The sequence below is a fragment of the Alligator mississippiensis genome, chromosome 2, assembly GCF_030867095.1.
Source record: "Alligator mississippiensis isolate rAllMis1 chromosome 2, rAllMis1, whole genome shotgun sequence".
Classification (NCBI taxonomy): domain Eukaryota; kingdom Metazoa; phylum Chordata; order Crocodylia; family Alligatoridae; genus Alligator; species Alligator mississippiensis.
In genome coordinates, this window is record NC_081825.1 from 133248927 (window position 1) to 133268564 (window position 19638).

Consider the following 19638-nt stretch of genomic DNA (forward strand, 5'->3'; position numbering starts at 1 on the left):
ACTGGTTGGATAGAGCAGAGTTGATAGAAAATTAAAGGACCCATTTTTTCTGTTTAAAATTTCATACCTAAAGAAGGATTAATAGTGTTGTAGCCTTAGTTTTCAATACTTTGATTAAGCATAGGATGCTTTATCAGTAGTGACTTTATGGTGAACTATATTATGAATTTTGTTTTAGATGTGTACTCTGAAGGGGCAGTATTGCAAATTTTGAAATCTAGTTTTGCAAATCCTGAAGTAGATTTCAGTGATTCAAAAATGAAATATTTGAATCAACGAACTTGCTCTTGGTCTCCCAGAAAGTTATTGCCGGAGCTGGGACTTGAATCGTCAGACAATACAATAAGTACGCAGAAACTCTTAATCATTTCTTGAAAGTCTGTAAATGACTGAAAATTGAAGTGTTGAATTGTGACAAAATCTACATTAAGTAACTTCAGATGAGATTAAGAGCAGAAAATACAGCTATGTGCTATAAGGATTTATATTTTAAGTCAAAATGCTTTTATTGTTGTTGTATGAAGCCATTTCTTTTTCTACTTCTTCTGTTGTTCACTAGAAAATATTGCAGAAAAGTTCAGGTTTATTTGACTTGGTGACTAAGACCTTTACTGGTAGTCCATCTTCAGCTCCATCTCCAGTAAAAACAACTGACAGCACAGGTTAGTGCCTACTACCTTTGCGCTATTACATTTTTGGGGGGCAACTATTTTTTGGGTTTCTTTGTTTTAAGTGAGGGTGCTAATACCATTTCATACTTACAGCCAAACAGTCACTTGCAACACATCAGAAATCTGCACTACTTAAAGACATTGATTCTAACAAAACAAAGCAGCGTGTGGTAGAAGAAAAAAGCTCACATGACAATGACATTACGGACACTAAGGATCTTGTTGCTTCTAGCAAGCAAGATGATGTCTCAGAACGTTTTGAAACCACAAGTCAAAGTCCTGCTGACACTTCTGAAGATGAGGATATTGATGTGTCCATGGGGTCACCTGTTCTTTTGGAAGAAGCAAAACTGTCTCCTGTATGCTTGTAAGTAGAGCTGCACTTTTTGGTGATTTTTAAATTTGCAAAAGAGAAGAGTTTGTCATCCTGTATCAAATTTGACCTGAATTCACAACTTGATTAATGTTGGCTAGTAAAATGTTTCAGGGTAGTTTAGCAAAACTAGGGGGGGTGGAAGGAAGTAATAGTACTTCATGTTATCCAGTAGTCTAGTGTTTTAGGTACTCTTCCCAGGATGTGGGCAAGCTAGTTAAATTATTCCTCTCCCCAAAGGAATTAATCTGTAACTGCCATGCTCCAGGGGAATTTAAGGGGGGGTGTGTGTGTGTGTGTGTGTGTTTGCAACCCTGTCAATAAGGTGTGTTTGTTTCATTTTGTAGAACTAACTAACCTTATACCCAGGGATCCAGGTTTTCCACTTCGTGTGGAAAAACACAGATTTTCCCCTTTAATGGAGAAAATAACAGACGTTCCCCTTCCAAAGAGAAACACCCAGATTTTCCACCTGCCATTTGCTCCTGGAGGCCAGGAGGTGAAAATAAGCTGTGGTTTTTGCGTCCTACTACTTGCTGCTGATTGGATGGGACCCAAAAACTGGCTTATTTGTAACTGCAAAACTGGCCATCAGGAGCAAGCTGCGTGTGGTGGGGCTGACAGCCCCAAGCAGCAGTAGTGGGGTGTGCGGGGAGCTCCAAGACTAAAGGAGCCACATCTGTGTGAGCTGCACTGTGTTTTAAATCAGGCCCTACAGGGTATAGGTAAGTTCTTGGGTTGTGGGGGAAGTGGGATTGGAGGTCTGCGGTTTGGGGACATTCCCTGCATCCTTGGGTCTGGGGGTTGATCTCTGGCAAGCTCGAACGGGCCCTGCGTCATTGGGGGGGCCCCAATGGCACGGTATCAGCCAATCTGCCTGGTTAATAATTGGCTATCGGTATCGGCTAAGAAAATATTTATTGGTGCACCCATAGTAACAACCATTTTGCTTCAGCTTAACTGAAGAGAGTTGGGGGGATCCAAGCTAAATGTCTTTCACGATTTGCAGTGGAATTCAGTGGTTCACTGCTTTGAGCTTCTCATTAAGAACTGGCTTATTCTGATGACCATTTGATGAGGAAAATTGTGACAAAATTGACGAAAGTATCACAGCTAGAGTAGTCGACATTGGACTAAAGAGAAATTTTGAAGGTATGCTGAATTCACTAAAACCTATTTCCATAGCCTTAAACAAACTACCACAAGATTGCTGCCATATTGCCTATGCCGTTGGAATTTGGAAAGAACTTCAAGAAACAAAGCAAGAAATACCCAACAGCAAAGTTAAACTGTAGGCAGTAAAGAAGAGGATGAATCGGGCACTTACTCCACCTCATTTTTTGGCTGTGTCCTTAACACAAAGTACCAAGTTAAATGCCTAGCTGGTGAAGAGGACAATGCTATGACAGGGCATCTACTAATCACCCATCAGTCATAATAAATTTCAGTGCTAGACATGAATCATTCAAGCAGGATGTGTGTCCTGAGGATGTTTTAAAGAAAATCACAGCACTGCACTGGTGGAAGTCTCTAATAAAGCACCTGGAGCTAGAATTTGTTGAAGTGCTAAACCAGCTTTTTCCAGCAGTAGCCTGTTCTGCAAGTGCAGAAAGAATATTTTCTTCATTTGGACACGGTTCTTTCAAAGCTGAGAATTAAATTTTTGGGAGTTGAAGAAGTAGGAAACCTTGTTTTTTCTCTTCCAGTCTATGAATAAGGAGGAAGAAGAGGATGAAATTTAGGAGTTCTAAAAACGTGAAAGAAGGGGCATGAAGATTTTCAAAATAGCTTAGGTAAAAAAAAGTCCCATTTGAAAGAGAATTAGCTAAGTAGGAACTTAAAGCTCAAATGACTTTCATTTACACATTTTAGAAAATTTTCCCTAGGGTGTCCTTAAATAATTGGCTTAATTCACTTACGACCGTTCAGACTTCTAATACTACAGCAAACGCTGTGACATCCAGCACTTTACCATCTGGAATGCTCCACGAACCGGCATCTGTCAATACAACTGTTCCTTCTGAGGGACGTGGCAAAAGCGAAACTGGAAGTCCCACTTCTGGTTTTGCTGCCACGAGCCGAGTCCCACTTCTTCCTTGTGGACCACAGCCTGGGACAGAGCAGCCTGCATGGAGGTCCCCTCCCTGTCCCCCGGCACACTGACGCCAGGGAGTGAAACCCCTGGATCACTGGACGCAGCATATTTGATTAAGGGTCCAATCTTGTGGGGTTCTCAGAGGCTCCTCTATAGATTAGTAAAGATTAAAGAAAACCACTTTACTCAATGGGACTCAGTGATCAGTCTTCACGATCCCATTAAGCGCCTCTGTGATGCTTTGTTTAATATTTCAAACTGGATTTGTGTCTCCAGAGATAACATCCTTGTTAACATCTGTGTATGGAGAGGAGGAGGACAGATCGGATTACCTACTCTCAGTCGTATTGTCTGTCTGCAGGTTTGTGTACACAGAGTCAAGCCCTTTCCTCTCTTTTTAAAAGTACAAAGTTTCAAGAAGTTAAATGAATAGAGGTTTGTTGGGGGTGGAGTAGATCTGGGCAAGGAGAAGGAGTCTGGAGATAAATGCAAAGAGGGAGGGGCAGTAGAAACAGAAACATTTTGAGCAGAATTTTGTTGAAATTGCAAAATCCTTCCATAACAACCACTTTGCAACAGCTGCTCTGAAGAAAGTAGGGTGAATCAAACTAACTCTCCCACAAGACATGCGATGGAATTCAGTAGCAGACTATTTTGAGCGATATAGTGGGACCTGGCCTAACCTGATGCCAATTTGTGAACAAAATTGTGACAAAATAGATGGGACTGTCATAGCCAGAGTTCTAAACATTGGGCTAAGGAGAAATGTAGAATGTATATGACTATCCTGAAACCTGCTTCCGTAGCCTTGAACCGAGGTTATATCAAACAACAAGAATGCACAATTTGTAGAAAACAGTGATTAAATTGAGGCTTCCTGACCAGTGATTTAAATCATGATCTATATCGATTTGATTTAAATCAAATCCACCCCTGCAAAAAACGTTAGTGTTTTTGTTTAATGAATTTGAAGTGCTAGTGTTATGTGTTTGTTTAATTTCAGGTTGCTATCTTAACGCAGCTTGATACAAATCTGAGCAAAATATTAATCATCTAGTGACCTAAGAAATATATATTTCACTATTTAACAGCATACTAAAAAGTAGGATTTATAACAAGGATTTCTACTGTGAAAACTATTTAGTTGTAAATCAACATATTTTAACTATTAGATCAATTAATGAAAATACACCTTTCTTTACAAAGGAAAAAATACAATGAGAAAGTTGATAAAAACCAAGTTTTTAAACTGGACTTTGGCTTGTTGATTTGATTCTTGCTTTAAATCAGTTTAATTTAAATGAGTCCACCCCGGTCTCTCACCTGCCTACTCCCCTTCCAGGATGAGAGAAGACGGGTTGTTCTTAGCGACTGTCCCCCACTTCCCTTCCCCTTTGCAATAGCAAAGAGAACTGTGGAATGCTAGAAGACTGAGAAACCACCTGTAGCATGGCTGTGCCCTGAACAGACATTCTAAGACAAGTAGAGACGTACCAAATTTGCGATTTCACTGATTCTGTGAAATCTGGCATTGGCCAACAAGGGACTTTTGGGATGGAATGATAAATATTTTAGTCGCTTGGCTAAGCAGTATGCATAGCATGTTTTGATGCAAAGGGCTGCGGGCAGTGTGGCTGCTACTCCTACCCCTTACCGCTGATTGGCTGTGAGGGCTGCCTGTCATGTGGTCTTAGTTCAGTCTGCAGTAAGCGGTGGGACCACATGGCAGGTAGCCCTCACAACCAGTCCATGGCGAGAGGCGGGGTGACTGGGGCACCTTGGCCAATCGGGGGGGGGGGGGGGCAACTGTGCTCCGCCTGTGAAGTGGCTGCCTGGGCCTGTGTTCTGCCTGTGGAATCAGGGGCATGCCAACCCCGCCCCTGAATTAGATAGGTCCCTAATTATGTGTTGCTACAAAATGTAGCTCTACTGAGCTCTTCCTATTTAATCAAAGAACATTTCTCTAGTGCTTCTGCTATTTTTGTCATACTGCAGAGGGTGTGCACATTGTCTCCTTGACTTCAGTAGTGCTATAAGGACATATATAATACTACAAATGTAACTTCTGCCCATGTCAGTAGAACGATCTCCACTTGAGAATACCTGCCTTAACCTAATAGTTATGACAGCTGCTAGAGGAGTAGCAGACCTGAGTTCCACAGAATTCACTTACAAAAAGTGAAACAGAATCAACTAAAGAATAAAAGCTTTCATCTTGGGGTATTTCTTACTGAGACAGAGGAGGGAATTGAACCTTGATTTCCAGTATCCTAAGCAAGTGCCCTGATGACTAGGCTATTGCCATTTCTTCTACTCGTAGTTTTGTGAATTACATTTCAGTTTGTGAGAAACCTAAATGATAATTTCAGTTCCTGTTTAACAATTTTTTTTTGCCAGACTTAAGAAAATCAATTATTTACACAGCCGTGTGTGTGTGTGTGTGTGTGTTTATATGTAGTTATTTGTCAAAATATGTTTTCCTATAAAAGTATGCTATTTTGCTAACTTGTAAGTTGCAGTTCCTCCTGGTAATGTATCTGATCACTTTTTTAAAAGTGTGCTTCTGTTCATAGTGCATGATTTTAAATGCTCTTTTTGGTTTTTTTTTTTACAGACATACAGAAATTGAAAGCTTGGCAGTATCTCAGGCAATAGAAGAAGATCAAGTTGCTCCAATGGAAAGAGTAAAATGTCTTACTGTGCCTTCTGAACAGAAAGTAAAGAAGCCTTTTTTTTCAGCACTTTTAACATCCATGACAACAGAAACAGTTGAAAAGCGGTGCGTTTATCAAAGAATAAATAAAACAGTTTTTTAGTAGGTTAACACAAATCAAAGGGTTGTATTAACAAAAATTTAAACCTTACATTATAAATGTGTTATAAATTGGGGTGGGGGTCTTTAGGCTTTCAGACTGAATCTGTTGCATGGAGCCCTGTGATCTAACCTACGGGTCTCAGCCGAACTGTACACATTGCATGCAGTGTATGACCTTCATGTGTCACATGGGGCTGGATCCAGAACTGTTGGTGCTACGTGAAGTTTGGGGCTAGTCTGGAGTGTGTACTGCACATAGTGCCTGCTCTGGATCAGCTCTGTGCACTGGCTCATGGACTGTTCCTATGTGCCAGAGCCAGTGAGCAGGGTTGGTCCAGCACAGGCGTCGCATTCAGCGTGCAGGCAGCATGAGCCCCTGACCAGGGCTGGCGCTTGTGGTAAATGCAGCAGGATGGTAGGTTGTGTAGCATATAGCACAGGGGGCTGCTCTGGGATGTGTAGTGCATGTGAAGTGCTGCCTACAGGGCCAGTTTGGTGCAGGCATCCCATGCAGTCTGTGGCCCTGGCTGTCTCTTTGTGAGCCCCACACTGGGGCCAATGCCCACTGCATGAATTATATAGGGCTGGCCCAGGGCATACACTGAGGTGCTTGTGGTGGGTTGGCCCTGTGCCCTGGCTGTTGTGCTTGGGGCTGATCTGTGGATAAGGTCTGGCCCACAAACTGGTTCCTCACCCCTTATCTGGCATACAGGGCCTGATCAGTTTGACACCCCTGAAATATTCCTTTCAGTAATACTGTAGAATGCCTTAATTCTGGCAAAGGTGCTTAAACAATTAGTTAATTATTTACTTTTTTTTGCAGAGTTATATTTTGACACTGATTGTTCCTCCTTGCATGTGCTAATAAAAGTAGTGCATGACAAAATAAAACTGTAAAAGAAAAGTAGGAATAATTTTTGAGCTAGCGAATTCATATGATGTGATGGATTTGAATTGGTATTAGGGGCTTGAAATCATCTATGATATTTACGAGGGTCTTTGAAGAGGTAAGATGGACTGGAGCAATGAGGAAGACAAGTGGGAAGGTAGGGGACAGTTCTTGGGGTAGACTTGCTTATCAGAAAAGTTGAATTAAAGGGAAAAGAGGTTGGTTTGAGTCAGATGGGAGGTGTGCTGATGGCTTCCCAAAATGTCTGGGAAATGAGAAGACAAGAATTTTGGGATACAGCTAGGTAAAGTAGAGTGTGGTCTGATATTTGAAAGGGACTGTTTTGATGCTATGAAGTCGCTGGTTTCCGAGCCTAAAATTCAAGGAGTACTTCAAATTTAGTTCTAAAATTTTCATCTATGCAGGTACTTTGTCTCTTAGTTGGGAAGAACATCAGAAGTGTAACTGATGTAAGAATATACAAGAAATGTTTACAAGTGGTAAAGTATCTTGTTGCACACTTCAGTGACCTTCTTATATAGAGTAAAATTTTGTATAGCGGATAGTGTAAAAGATTCTGGAAACGGCTTGTTAAAAACTTTTCTAGCTATATTGCCATAACAATACAGGTCACAAGTTACTGTTTGTTTTTCCAGATTCTTACTGTAGGTGCATAATTTAGAAAGTTCTGCTTTTCTTTTTCTTTTAATACTCTTTTTTTGTATTTTGATCCTTAGCTATTCAGCCCCTGTATTGCCACCAGCTGCTACTCCTGCGAAAGAGCTAGAGATGGAGATAGAACATGATTGTGAGTTTTTAATTGATGAATCAGAAGAAGATTCTTTTACATCCTGGTTTTCAATACCAAAAAAGAAAAAACAAACAGGTAAATGGGATTTAGCAACTCCTGTTCAAAAAATCAGTCCCCTGAAACAAAAAAGGTGGTTTCAGGGGAAAGCAAGGAAGTCAAAGAGACACACAATGAAATGAAAATGTGTGTTGTTGCTGATGGAGTACAAGACCAATTATAAAATGTTTCTGATACAAATGCAGACTTCTCTGTCAAAGAAAGAGATGCTCTTAAATCTGGAAGGCCAAAAAGATTTCATGTTGGTAAGTAATTTAAAAAAACAGGTTGGGATGGGAAGACTAATTGGATTTTACATGTATACTAGCTAATTGCCCGTCAGGAATAACAGGGAGTGGGGAGCAGGAGGCGGCTGGGATGGAGTGCTGCCACCTAACGCCCCATGATGCTGCTGTGCTGCCTCTTGCAGCGAATGGGATGGGGGAGTTGTGCTGGCCTCTGCTCCCTCACCCTGTGTCTGGTCCTTGGCACGGCTTCGGGATCATGACGGCGCTCCCCCACGCTTGGAGCACTGCGATGGGCTGTTTTCGTCAGCCACTCAGAATGCGAATAAAGCATTACGGACATACAGACAGCCTTAGGCTTTTATGGTACTAACACCCCTTCCCCCCTCCCCCCCCGAGGTAAATGTATAAAATTGAATTATGAAAGAAAAAAATGGTCCTTCATATTTCTTTCTTGTCAGGAACCCTTCTGCCATTTCATTTGTCTCAGTTCACTGTGTTGGCAAATAATTTTTCCTTGACTTAGGATGGTGGTGTTCCTGCTGATCTTCTTAGCAAGGGTTTGACTGATTTTAGGCAGTGGGGAAATTTGAAAGGAAATTAGGAAAGTAAACCCCTCTTTTCCTCAATTTCTCTTATAAGTTTTATAGTGGGGTCAAAAGTAGTAGGCAGGTTTGGAGAGGTCTGCTTGAGTCTTGGAGGCAGAGTACAATGTGGGGTGGCAATGAAGGAAGTGACAGTGGCTCTTTTTCCTACCACACCTGCTATGGGGTTTGCTGTTAAGGTACCTTTGATAACCTGCTCTCCCTTTCTTATGGGAAGAGTTGCAGTATTCCATTCGTATCTTGGGGTAAAGCAGCTATTGCTAAGTGGAGGCAATCAGCATTTCAGGAGTAATGGAAAGTAGCCCTGCAAAATTGTGGCAAATCTATCTAGGTAGGGACTTTGGTAGGTGAACAGCTGGTTGTATACTGGCTGTTCAGTAGATGATGATCCTTTACAAGCCTTAGGTGAAAATTGCCAGCTAAGAAAGTTATATTTATGATATTTCAATTGATGATAGTTTTATTTGTATAGTTGTTATTTCTACCTTCTTATAAAGACAAAAGGGATAATATGTTTGTTTTTGTACATTGACAGAAAAGACTAAAAATGATGAAAACATACAGAAATCTGCCAAGACCCCAAATCAGAAAAATACCACAGCTTTGAAACAGAAAGACCAAACATTTACTGTGCCACTTGTTGAATCAAGCACAAATACATACTACAGAACAAGAGAAGATTCATCTGGGTCTTCAAATACAGCTTCACATTCATCAGAGCAGGCTCTTTCTTCAAAAGAGAATCATTATTCTCAAAATTATTACCAATCCATTTCAAAAAATGCTCCCTACTCATCCCACAAGAAACAAACTGATAAGCAGAAACTTTCAGAAGTTAAATCACCTGAAAAACTGGGAGATAAAAAAAACAAAGTTAGGAAGCCTGCTCAGAAAGCTACCAGTAGAAGATTGAGAGTGAAAGTCTCAGAGGAGAGTTCTGTAAATCAGTCTGAAGAGGAAATGAAAGAAAGTGAACTTTTACAATCAGATGAGGTGGTCATCCCATCATTGCAATGGGAATCACTTACTTCTGCATCACAAAAGTCCTTGAAGTTGTTAAAACCTAAACATAGGTTAAATTCATTAGGATCAGTTGATGGTGTCTGTATCAAAAGCCCTGCCAAATTTCAGGAATCTCTACAGAATTTCATAGACAGTACACCAAATGCTGGTGGTGGGAAAAGAGAATCAGCCAAGTCTCCAAGGAAGGCATCTCGTAAGAGGACTCGAAAAATAAATAAAATGGTGTGCTCAGGTCCTGAAGATACTGAAACTAGCAGTGCATCAGTCCACGAGGACTCTTCTCTTCAAGGCATGGCACAGCAAAAATGCAGGAAGGTGGATGTATCTGTAAAAACAAAAAAAGACCAAAAAAAGAGGAATGTGCATAGGTCACAGTAAGCACTTTTTGTGTGTGGGTTTAAAAAAATAAAAAGGTGTGCAGCTTAATTTTCCAGGAAAAGTACAAGGCAGTATTCAAACAATTTAAAATGCATGTGGCAACCTAGAACTAAATATAATATAGGTAATAAATAGCTAAGGTTAGAGGCCTAATGAAACATGAACTAAATCTGTTTTTTTTTTCTGCAACAGGAACCTATTGCAATCTCTTGTGAAGAATTCTGTTAGTATTACAGTAGCTGATTCAGTCCAAAAGGCTTACCATGAAGGAGATGTTTTTAATATTAAACTCTTCCGTCAAATTAAGCTATAGAAAAATCCTGTAACTCTTATGCAGAGTATTGTCAAGAGAGAGCTCAGATTTCAGTTTATATTTGGCTGCCTCCTCTCCACTGCTAGGTACTTTCAAAGCTGAGTGCCCGCCAGCTGTTGTAGTTTTGAACTTGCCGAGCGGAAGGGAGCCAGTTGTCTCCGCATGCCTGGCACTGGCATACCTACATGCCTGCCAGCCCTGCATGTGGGACTGCACATGCTGTTTTTAAAGATCCTAGGGCACCAAGACCTGGGGATTGAGGAGAGGCTCTCCAGTCTTGGGCTCCCAGCAGCCTGGGACTTCTGAAAACTGCACAGTTTTCAAAAGGTTTGGGATTCCAGAAGCTTGAGATTTGGGGAACCTCTCCAGTTCTGGGGTCCCACGACTCTGGTACCTTTCAAAACCATATGTGCAGCTGCAGCCCTTTTGACTTGCATGGCTCACGTGCATTACATTTTTAAAAAGGAAATATAACTAGTTAATAATCGTCTATAATATAGCTGATACAATGTTTGTAATTATATTTATTTTTATAGGCAATAACATTGAGAATCTTTTAGTTGATTCTGCCAAGCTAAGTACTGTACACTTATTTGGTATTAGTATTTTTTTTAAAACCACCTAAATACTCTGTCTTTACAGGAGAGGTTTATTTACTTTCAGTAAACTTTCTAACAAGTTGTATTTTTTTCTAGAAGCTCTTCAGTATCTGAAGAAACAATGCATCATCACAGGTAATTACCACTGTTGTATACAGGCATTTTAATACTTTTTGTAGCCCTAAGACACAACAGCTGTGTTAGACGAGAACAATTTTTTTGTTTTGTATTTGTAACAGCACTTAGCGCAATGACCTTTATGGCCATGACTGGGACTCCTAAATGCTGTACTGTTACAAACAATAATGTGGCAGATGTTTCACACTAAGATGAATGAGCCGTTGTGAAGATTTTGCTTTATTTTTCTTTGAAGCTTGCTGCTCTGATCTCAGTCAAGATTGCTTCTTTTAAATTCTGCTTGGTAAATTCCATATTTACTTAAATCCATGATGGGGTCTTCTCCCCTGCCCCCTGCAATCACTGGAGTGGGAGGGGGAGAGCAGACACCTTAAGTTGAGTATCAGCCTGGGGCAGGGTGTGGGTCAGCTCTGGCATTTGCCCCTCGGGGAAGGGCAGGGGAAGGGGCAAGCAGGGGAGACCTGCAGTAGTTTATTTTGCCTGAATTGCAAAAACGTTGGACTAAAACTGGGATGGACTTCAAAGGGTCATGTACATGCACAATATAGAACTAGTATTTAACAGTTTACTCAAGATGTAGTAGTATGGGATAACAAGTTCTGTGCTCCTTGGTGCAGAAATTTGCATGTCTCTTAATGCTGTTTTTCTGTTTTAGATGATCTCAATGTGTTATATCAGTCCATCCTAGCTCTTTCAGTCCAACATTATTACAATTCAGGCAAAATAATTTACCAAGTTCATTGCATTATCTGGAACATGCAAGGAATTCATAAAGTTCAACGTCCTTTCTTTTTTCAAGCTTAGATGCCTTCATATTCTACATCTGATTTTTTTCCCCCTGATTTTAATTGTAAGGACAGAAGTACTATTTGTTTTCTAGTTTTCTGTCCAAGACCACAAATGTACAACATAATGTCCACATTGTCTCCTTGCTTATGGCTTTCTTATTTTATTGACAAATATTTTAACACATTTAGGAGGAAAAAGTGATGATATGTTATGAAATAAGACTTAGAAATTTGGTTATTAGTGGCTTTGTAAACAAAGTTATTCTTTTATGTTAATATAATTTTTGTTTTCTTTTTTTGAGTGGGCCTGTTCAGACACAGTATGTTACACATACTTCAAAAAATGACAAGCCCATTGCTTGTGAATTGGACAGTTCATCCTCAGGTATGTTTTGGTAGCATTTTTCTTATGCGCATAAGAAAGGAGAACAGAAAATAATAATTGTGGTACTTCTTGCCAGCTATAGATTTTACATAATTTTTGGATGGAAATACAGTAGCTTTGGGTTGGATTTGGATGTGAAGATAATGAATCTGGATGAAACAGGGGCTTTGTGGAAAATGATATCATGTGAACATATAATAAATTCTCAAAGCAAATGTACATGGGGACAGAATTAAAGTTAAACTTTCTAATTTTTGAGTGTATGACGTTTATAGCATGGTTATGGTTACACAGCTTTTATGTACTTTTAAAAGTTTACTCTGACTACAGTCAAACGGTCTCTGGTTGTTTTCTTGGCTGAAATTTCAAAAGTATTGAAAGGAATTAGAAGCGCAAGTTTCAGTGAGTTTCATTGGGGCCTTTGTCTCTAAATTCAATCAGTACTTTGGAAGTCTTTGCTTTTGTTCAGGTCTGTCCAAGTGGAGGTCCCCAGGCCACATGCAGGATGTAAAGAGTGATTTTTCAGCCCCTGGGCTTCCATCTGGTTGCTGCTCCTTCCCATCTAGTCTTTGGGATCCCCCTTCCTCTTTTAGCTTCTACTTCCTGCCCCTGCCCCAGGGGTAGCACAGCGAAGCCTGTGGTGCCAAGGAAGCTGGCTGCCTTGGAATGCCAATGGTGAAGCGGGGAAGCCCATTGCTAGAGAGCTGAAGATAAGGGCTTGGGTGTGTGTACAGTGCAGCTGGAGGATGAGGGCAGTGTGTACAGTGCAATTTAGGGGGTTAAGACTTGCACTGATATAGCCTGTGTGATCCCTCGCTGGTTACAAGTTGGACAGCTCTGGTTTAGTTTGATATATTTTACAAAGAGAAGGAAGCCCCAGTTGTTATATTTTTGTATCCTCTTTTCAGATACTTTTGTGGAAAGTGACCTGACTATCAGGCGTTCATTAAGGCATAAACTAGGTAAGGCAATTTAAAAAAACTATATAAAATACTAATAGGTTTTCAGGCTTTTATAAATTATGGTGTTCAATAAATATTCATCAAAGCTCTTGATAGATAAATTTAATGGGTGTTTTTTTTTCATTTTATTCTATGACAGTCTTCACGGTCTCAGTGAAGAGTAAGATTTTGTTTTGCAACCATGTAGAAATCCCTTAAAGAGCTTATATTTTTTAAATTAAAATGTTTCACAAAATTCTAATTGTAAAAGCTGTAGTCTGTCTGTCAATAACGCTTTATTCGCACTCTGATTGGCTGATGGCAACAATCAATCAGAGTGCAGATACAGCGTTAGAACAGGAGGTGGCAGCACGGCGGAGGACTGCCATGTTGGTGGGGACACGGGACAGAGCAGCAGGGGTGGGAGGTGAGACCAGCACAGCTGGCCTTGCCTCCCCTGCCCTGCTCCCTGGAGGTGACAGCAATGGAGCAGATGGAACGGGGGTCCCCCCGGCCCTTGCTCCTTGCCTGCCCCTTGGTCCTTGAAGGTGGCAGCAGGGGTGGGGGGCATACTGGGCCTGGCCTGCCCCCAAAATGGAGGGTATCTGGGGGGTGTGTCAGGCCCCACAGTGGCAGTGAGGTGAGCCCAGTGCTGGCCTCACAATGGTGGTGGGGAGGGTGGGGGCCAGGCCTGGCTCTCCAGTGGAGAGGGGGAAAGGGGGAGGAGGCTGCAGCGGTGGCATGAGCAGGGGGAACAGCGTTGAGGCCACCATGGCAAGGAGGGGGCAGGGGTCACGCCCCCATACCCAGACTCCAGGGAGAAAGGGGTCAGGCCCAAAGTGATGTGAGGGAGGGGGAACAGAGTCCGGCCTGAATTGGGGGAGGCAGGGCTGGACAAGGGGAGCGGGGGTGCAGGGCTGGATGCTGGGCTGTCCCTGCTGGCCCCTTGGGTGGGGGAAGCAGCCCTGGCCCTGAGGTGGTGGGGGGAATGAGCCTGGCCCCAGGCCTCTGTCCCATCCCCTCCTCCCCCCCCCGCCCCCCGGCAGACAACAGAGTGGACAGGCCAGCGGCACTGCCCCCTGCTGCAGCAAGGGCAGTGCTGCTGGTCCCAGTCCCCCAAGCCTGCAGACGACGGGATGGACCCGCAGTGCTGGCCCCATCTCCCCTGCTCCCTGCAGGCCATGAAAATAGAGAGGACGGCGGGGTGGGGCAAAGCCAGCACTGCTGGCTACTTCTCCCCACAGCGGTCCTGTTGGCAATGGTGCTGATGGGGGGGCAGTGCCAGCAGATGGAGCGGGGGGTGGCCCTAGCCCCGAAACGGCAGTGGGGGAGAGCGGGAGTGGCGGGCCTGGCCCCTAAGGTGGGGGGGGCGGGGGAGTGGGGCCAGACGCGGGCTGCTGGTGCCAGCTGCCCCCCACGTCTGTCATTTTTGATGGGCAGTTGGCTAGTAGAATGATTAAGACTTAAGTGGGCAGCCTATTTTTTAACCCTTGCCTTTCTGTGTTTTTTAAATAATGTTTAATTCTAGTATGTTCCAGTTGTTTTATTTCCCTCACTTTAGTTTCATTATTTAGAAATCTATTCTATTTTAAAACTATTTAAATGCCTGATGATTTGTGTTAAACATTGCCACTTTATATTGAACTTCTCCATACTTAACTCTTTTAAGAATCTTACCCTCATACCCTGCAGCCTCTGCCTTCCAGTCCCCCAGCCACGCTCTTAAGGTTCTCTATGCTATTTTTATCTCCTTTTGTGTTATAGTCCAAGGTGAATGCTGGGGTCCCAGTATATGCCCATGTCTAGTACACCAGAAAAATTAAAGTTCAGTTTAGCATAGAATACATGTTTTTGGGGATGCATGGAATTCTGTTGATGCATGGAGATCTCTCTGTATTCTGTTGGAAGATACGTTGGATCCATGTGGGTAGGAGTGAGAGGAGCTCTAAGCCAGCGGGTGTCAACCACGGGTATGCGTACCCCTGGGGGTACTTGAGAAAGCTTTAGTGGGTACATGTGGGTGGGTGGGGATGGAACATTGCCATGCACCATCCTGTGTTGCCTCACAGGCCTGGCTGGACATGGGCAGGGGGGGAGGGCAAGCTTGCATGTGTATGTTTGGCTGTGCACTACCCCCCTCCCCCCACTCCGTGGCCAGCATCGTGTGCCGGGACTGGAGGCTGCCAGCACAGCGCGTTCCTCCCGGGGAGCGGTGCCACCCTCGCACTCTGCACTTTGCCTCTTGCCAACCCTTCCCTGGGGAACACTTATTAAAAAGGGGGCTGCCGGGAGTGCACTTATTAAAACAGGTTAAAAACGCTTGCTCTAAGCAAATAAGGTCTCTGTTGGTAAGGTCCCTGCTATTGAGTCTGAAGGCAGAAAAAGCCTTGGCCAGGCTCTTTATGACAACACAAATGGTACTTTTTCACTGGTGTAGAGACTGTTGTTGGACAAATAGGATGGGATAACTGCATTTGAAAGAATGTTATTGGCAATACTTGTTTTATTTTCCTGTTTAACAAAAAGAGATATCGTTTGAGTACTAATGCAGATGGGATGAATATTTTGTGTTAGGAGCAAAGCAAATTATTAATTAAGCTATTTTCTGTTAAATGCTTCTGGTAAGAGATTGAATAATACATAAATGGTACTGAATCTGATAATCTCTAGCATTTGCTGGTGAAAACACTTGGTATACTATTCAAATGCCTCTTTTGGTCTTGGAATACTTGTCAGCAGGTCTCCATTTTAAATTTTAGCCAGAAAGCTGATTGGATTAAAATTAAGGTTTAAAAACATCCTCGTTTGAAAGGTGAACCTTGTGTAACAATTTGGCAAAAGAGCACCTAATTTATAAAGCGGTTGTTACTTATTCCAGTTCAACCATGGAGAAAAGTATGTGCAATTCAAATGATGCCCTATAGAAATTATAGGATGGCTTGTGGTATGAAGAATGAGGTTTTTTTTTGTATGCTCCTCAGTAGAGCTCAAGGTTTAGAGGAGCTAACAAGAGTATCTTAAAACTTCCACTGATAACGTCTCGGTGTCTTTCCTATAAATTACAAACTATTTTAATTCTTTTCAATGTTTTAATATAGTAAAGCCTTCCAACACTCCCAATGTTCGCCGAACAAAAAGAACACGACTAAAACCTCTGGAATATTGGCGAGGAGAGCGTGTCAACTATATGAGTAGGCCTTCAGGTATTGCCTCTTAACTCCCATGTTTGCTTGCCTTTGATTCTATACTAAAACAAATGGTTTTTAACTGAGCCATATTTATTTTATAATTATTAAGTATTATAAAGCAAAATATTAGTTGGTGCCAGACCACTTAAGGCTTCAGGCAGTGACTATCTTTACCTTATTTCACTCATACTCCCCATAACCTTCACACCCAAGACAGTGTCAGAAGAAAACATTAAAGCTTTTTTTATGAGGAAAAAAAGCTGTCCTTTCTTTAGGTCTGCATGCTGTGTTCCTACCTAAAGGGAAGAACAGATGGCTTCTTCAAATTTGTATCCCTTTGCACCTGCCTAGCCTCGTATAGGTGCTCTCTAGTGGCTTTATAGCGCATACCCAGCGCTGGTCGCAGGGTGTGTCCCTGGGGCCTATGCGTTGGGCCGCATTCACCCCCGAAGGATGCCCCAACACTTGCTTGCCATGACTTGATCTTCTTTTCTTCAGTGGTGGGGTTCCTTCTTGCAGGTTCCCACAAACCAGGTGCTGCCCTTAGCGGGCATTCTTGCGGCTGCACCTCCCCTACACCCCAGCCATGCACCAGCCCTTAGGATGGCCGGATGATGGGTTCCAGGCCTGTCCCTTGATGTTGTCGCTTGTTCCCTCTCTCCCTGCCCATCTTTTGTCATCCCTTCACCCAGGAAGGCTGTGGGCGTGAGACCACCCTTGTCACGGTGCCAACTCTTCTCTCGAGGCGTAGCAATCCACTGAGTTGCCTTGCCTCTTTCCTTTTTGACCTGAGGGGTCACCCAAAGCCTCCCTCTCTGATCTGGGGCTCTTGTGGACCCTCCAAAACAACAGCACAAAAAAAAGGGAAAAGAAAGGAATAGTTGGGGCATGGGGGGGTCAGCCCGCCCCACTCACAGGTCCAGCGTCTGTGGTCCTCAGGATCCCTCAGTGCCGTCCTCCTTGGCACGGCTGCCTTGCTGAGCTGGGGAGATGCCTCTTTTAATGGAGCCGGGAACCTCTTCTGTGGGTCTCCATCTTGCTTCTTGTTGGGCTGCCAACACAGCCCACGTGCAGCCCGGGGAGCAGCCTCACCTCCTGGCTCCGGCATTACTGTTGTCCCCTTCATTCCCTCACTGCCGGCTTTTAAATTAGCCAGGCGGCGGTTTTTGATTATGTCATCGGCTGGTGCCGCTCCCAGCTAGCAATAAAAGTGGCTGACAAACTGCACGGGCTCCGTTCTTTCTGAAAATAGTAAGTAAGTAAGTAAATGTTCTGGGCTTTTCATTTCTTTCTTCAAGCGGGCCAGCCCTGTCTCAGGTCCTGCTGCGGGAGGGTGCCCTGGGGCCTCTGCTTGTGTCCCCCTGGGACACCCTCTTTTAGCTGAATGATTCTCTACTGTATGAGATGTAAAAGACTAAATGGGACATTAATTGATCTCTGGTCCAATGCAAGGCTGTGTTCCCCACTACATATTATAATCATTCAGTCCCAAATTTTAAATGCTAAGGTGGTAGAATTTATCTTGTCAGGGATCATTTCTGGTACTTGCTAAATAGCAAATCTCAAAGAATGAGACTTACATATTGTTATAAATTCTTTACCATTCTTGATTATTACACGTTTCACAATTTTTACATTTGTATCTTGTCTTCTTTTAAATACTACATGTTTTATACAAGACCACGTATTCAAAACTTGGTTCCCTTCATTTTAATGAGGGGCAGAGCCTTTTGAAAACCTGGCTATGTGATTTAGGTGCCTAACTTTTCAAAATTCAGTCATAGTAAAGTGTGCTGGGTTGATTTGAAAGTTTTGGCTCACATAGCTTTATATGGTAAGATTAAAAAGAAGACATCATTCTTAACTATTTTACTTGGTGTTGTCTTGAACTACCTTTGTGTTGTCTACCTTTTGGGTAATAAGACACTCAGACTTGAAGAGCATGTTTCTTGGTTGGTTTTTAGCAAATGTATATGTTTAGCAGAATGAGATGAAATACATTTACACATGCTTACCAAAATTGCACTGTCCTTTTTGTCACTGTGTGAAGTTAACTTCTGTCCAATTTAGGTTCTGGAAGTACTCGTGCAGAAGGTCACTTGCAGCAGTGGTGTTGCCCAGGTTTTCTTCATGTTGAATGTTTTAGTTAGGGTACTGTGTTTTACAGTTTTATCTAACAGCTTTTAATTCTTTTATCTTCAATCCATGTGAGCAGGCCAAAATTTAATTTTAAGTTAAAGGTTTGTGAATAAGGAAAGGGCTTTCATTTAAAATGTGAGTTACATTTGCTTGGCTGTCCATTGCCATTCATTTTGCAATTATAGTCTTAAAAATGCAGTCAGGTTTGTTAGTCTCTTTATAACAGCAGTTTCAAGAAAGCTACAACAGCTTTTTTGATGATTTTCAGGTCATGTACACGGAATACTCAGAATACTTTGTTGATATTAAGTAGGTAAAAGTAAAAGATTTATTGATGACAGTTGTGTTCAGATTCTCAGCTGTGGTTAACATGGCTATAATAACTAATTCCAGTAAATCCTTCATGCTCTATACCAAAACATTCTCTATATTATATAGGGATATATTTTTAAAATCATATATCCAGGAATTCTTACTGTTAACGTTCTAATTTTAAATACTACATGGTATGAAAAAACTGTTGCGTTTTTTTAGCTGCTGCAAGACTACTTATTTTCTCAGCTCTCGTTCTTCATCTGAGGGAAGCTCAATTTTAAGTGGTTTTGTTTCACTGTAAACAGAGGCTTCCAAGCTTGCTATGGAGTGGTGTAAAGTTGGTCCTGCCAAACAATCTAGCGGTACACTGCACAGCGTGAAAGGGAATTTTTCAGTGTCTAATCCCAAACTAAGAAATATAAATTATTTTACTTTTGAATGGCGTTTCCAAATGCACCTGTAGCTTTACAAAAGTTTGTGATTATGCTAAATTTTCGTATAAACTATTGATTCTAAACCAGGATGCTCTGAAAACATGAATAATTTTTTTCCCTTGATAGATATTTTAAAAATTATCTTTACATAGTAATTATCTTTATTTGATTTTTTTTTTTTCTCTTTTAGGAGGTTTTGTGATTGCTGGAGTAGTGCGTCCAGTATCACCTGAAAAAGTTAAGAAGAAGAGAAATCACCATGTTCAGAAAAAAAGTACAAACACCCATATATAACCTCTTTTTTTATGTCAACAATTTAAAAAATACAATATGCAGCAGAGGTTTAGAACATGCACTGAGTTAACCTGGTACCCCTGTCAGTGTCCAAGTACGGTGAAAACCTGTAGGAAAAATGTGCTAATCAAACTCTTAACTAACATGAAAAACACAACTTTTG

The 19638-nt window shown here is 42.0% G+C and overlaps 1 protein-coding gene across 3 annotated transcripts in view; it reads left to right on the forward strand.

The window, feature by feature from the left end:
- CENPC (centromere protein C) overlaps positions 1–19638 on the forward strand; it is a 78403-nt gene that overhangs the window by 20178 nt on the left and 38587 nt on the right. For all 3 annotated transcript variants that reach the window (XR_009459882.1, XM_059722179.1, XM_059722180.1), the window contains 10 exons: positions 560–662; positions 765–1038; positions 5754–5918; positions 7581–7729; positions 9076–9937; positions 10950–10988; positions 12082–12164; positions 13073–13126; positions 16204–16308; positions 19372–19455. Coding sequence is in view for 2 of the 3 variants with exons in the window: in XM_059722179.1 (XP_059578162.1) it covers positions 560–662; positions 765–1038; positions 5754–5918; positions 7581–7729; positions 9076–9937; positions 10950–10988; positions 12082–12164; positions 13073–13126; positions 16204–16308; positions 19372–19455 (1918 nt within the window). In the remaining variant the exon portion in view is untranslated. The remainder of the gene's footprint in view (positions 1–559; positions 663–764; positions 1039–5753; positions 5919–7580; positions 7730–9075; positions 9938–10949; positions 10989–12081; positions 12165–13072; positions 13127–16203; positions 16309–19371; positions 19456–19638) is intronic.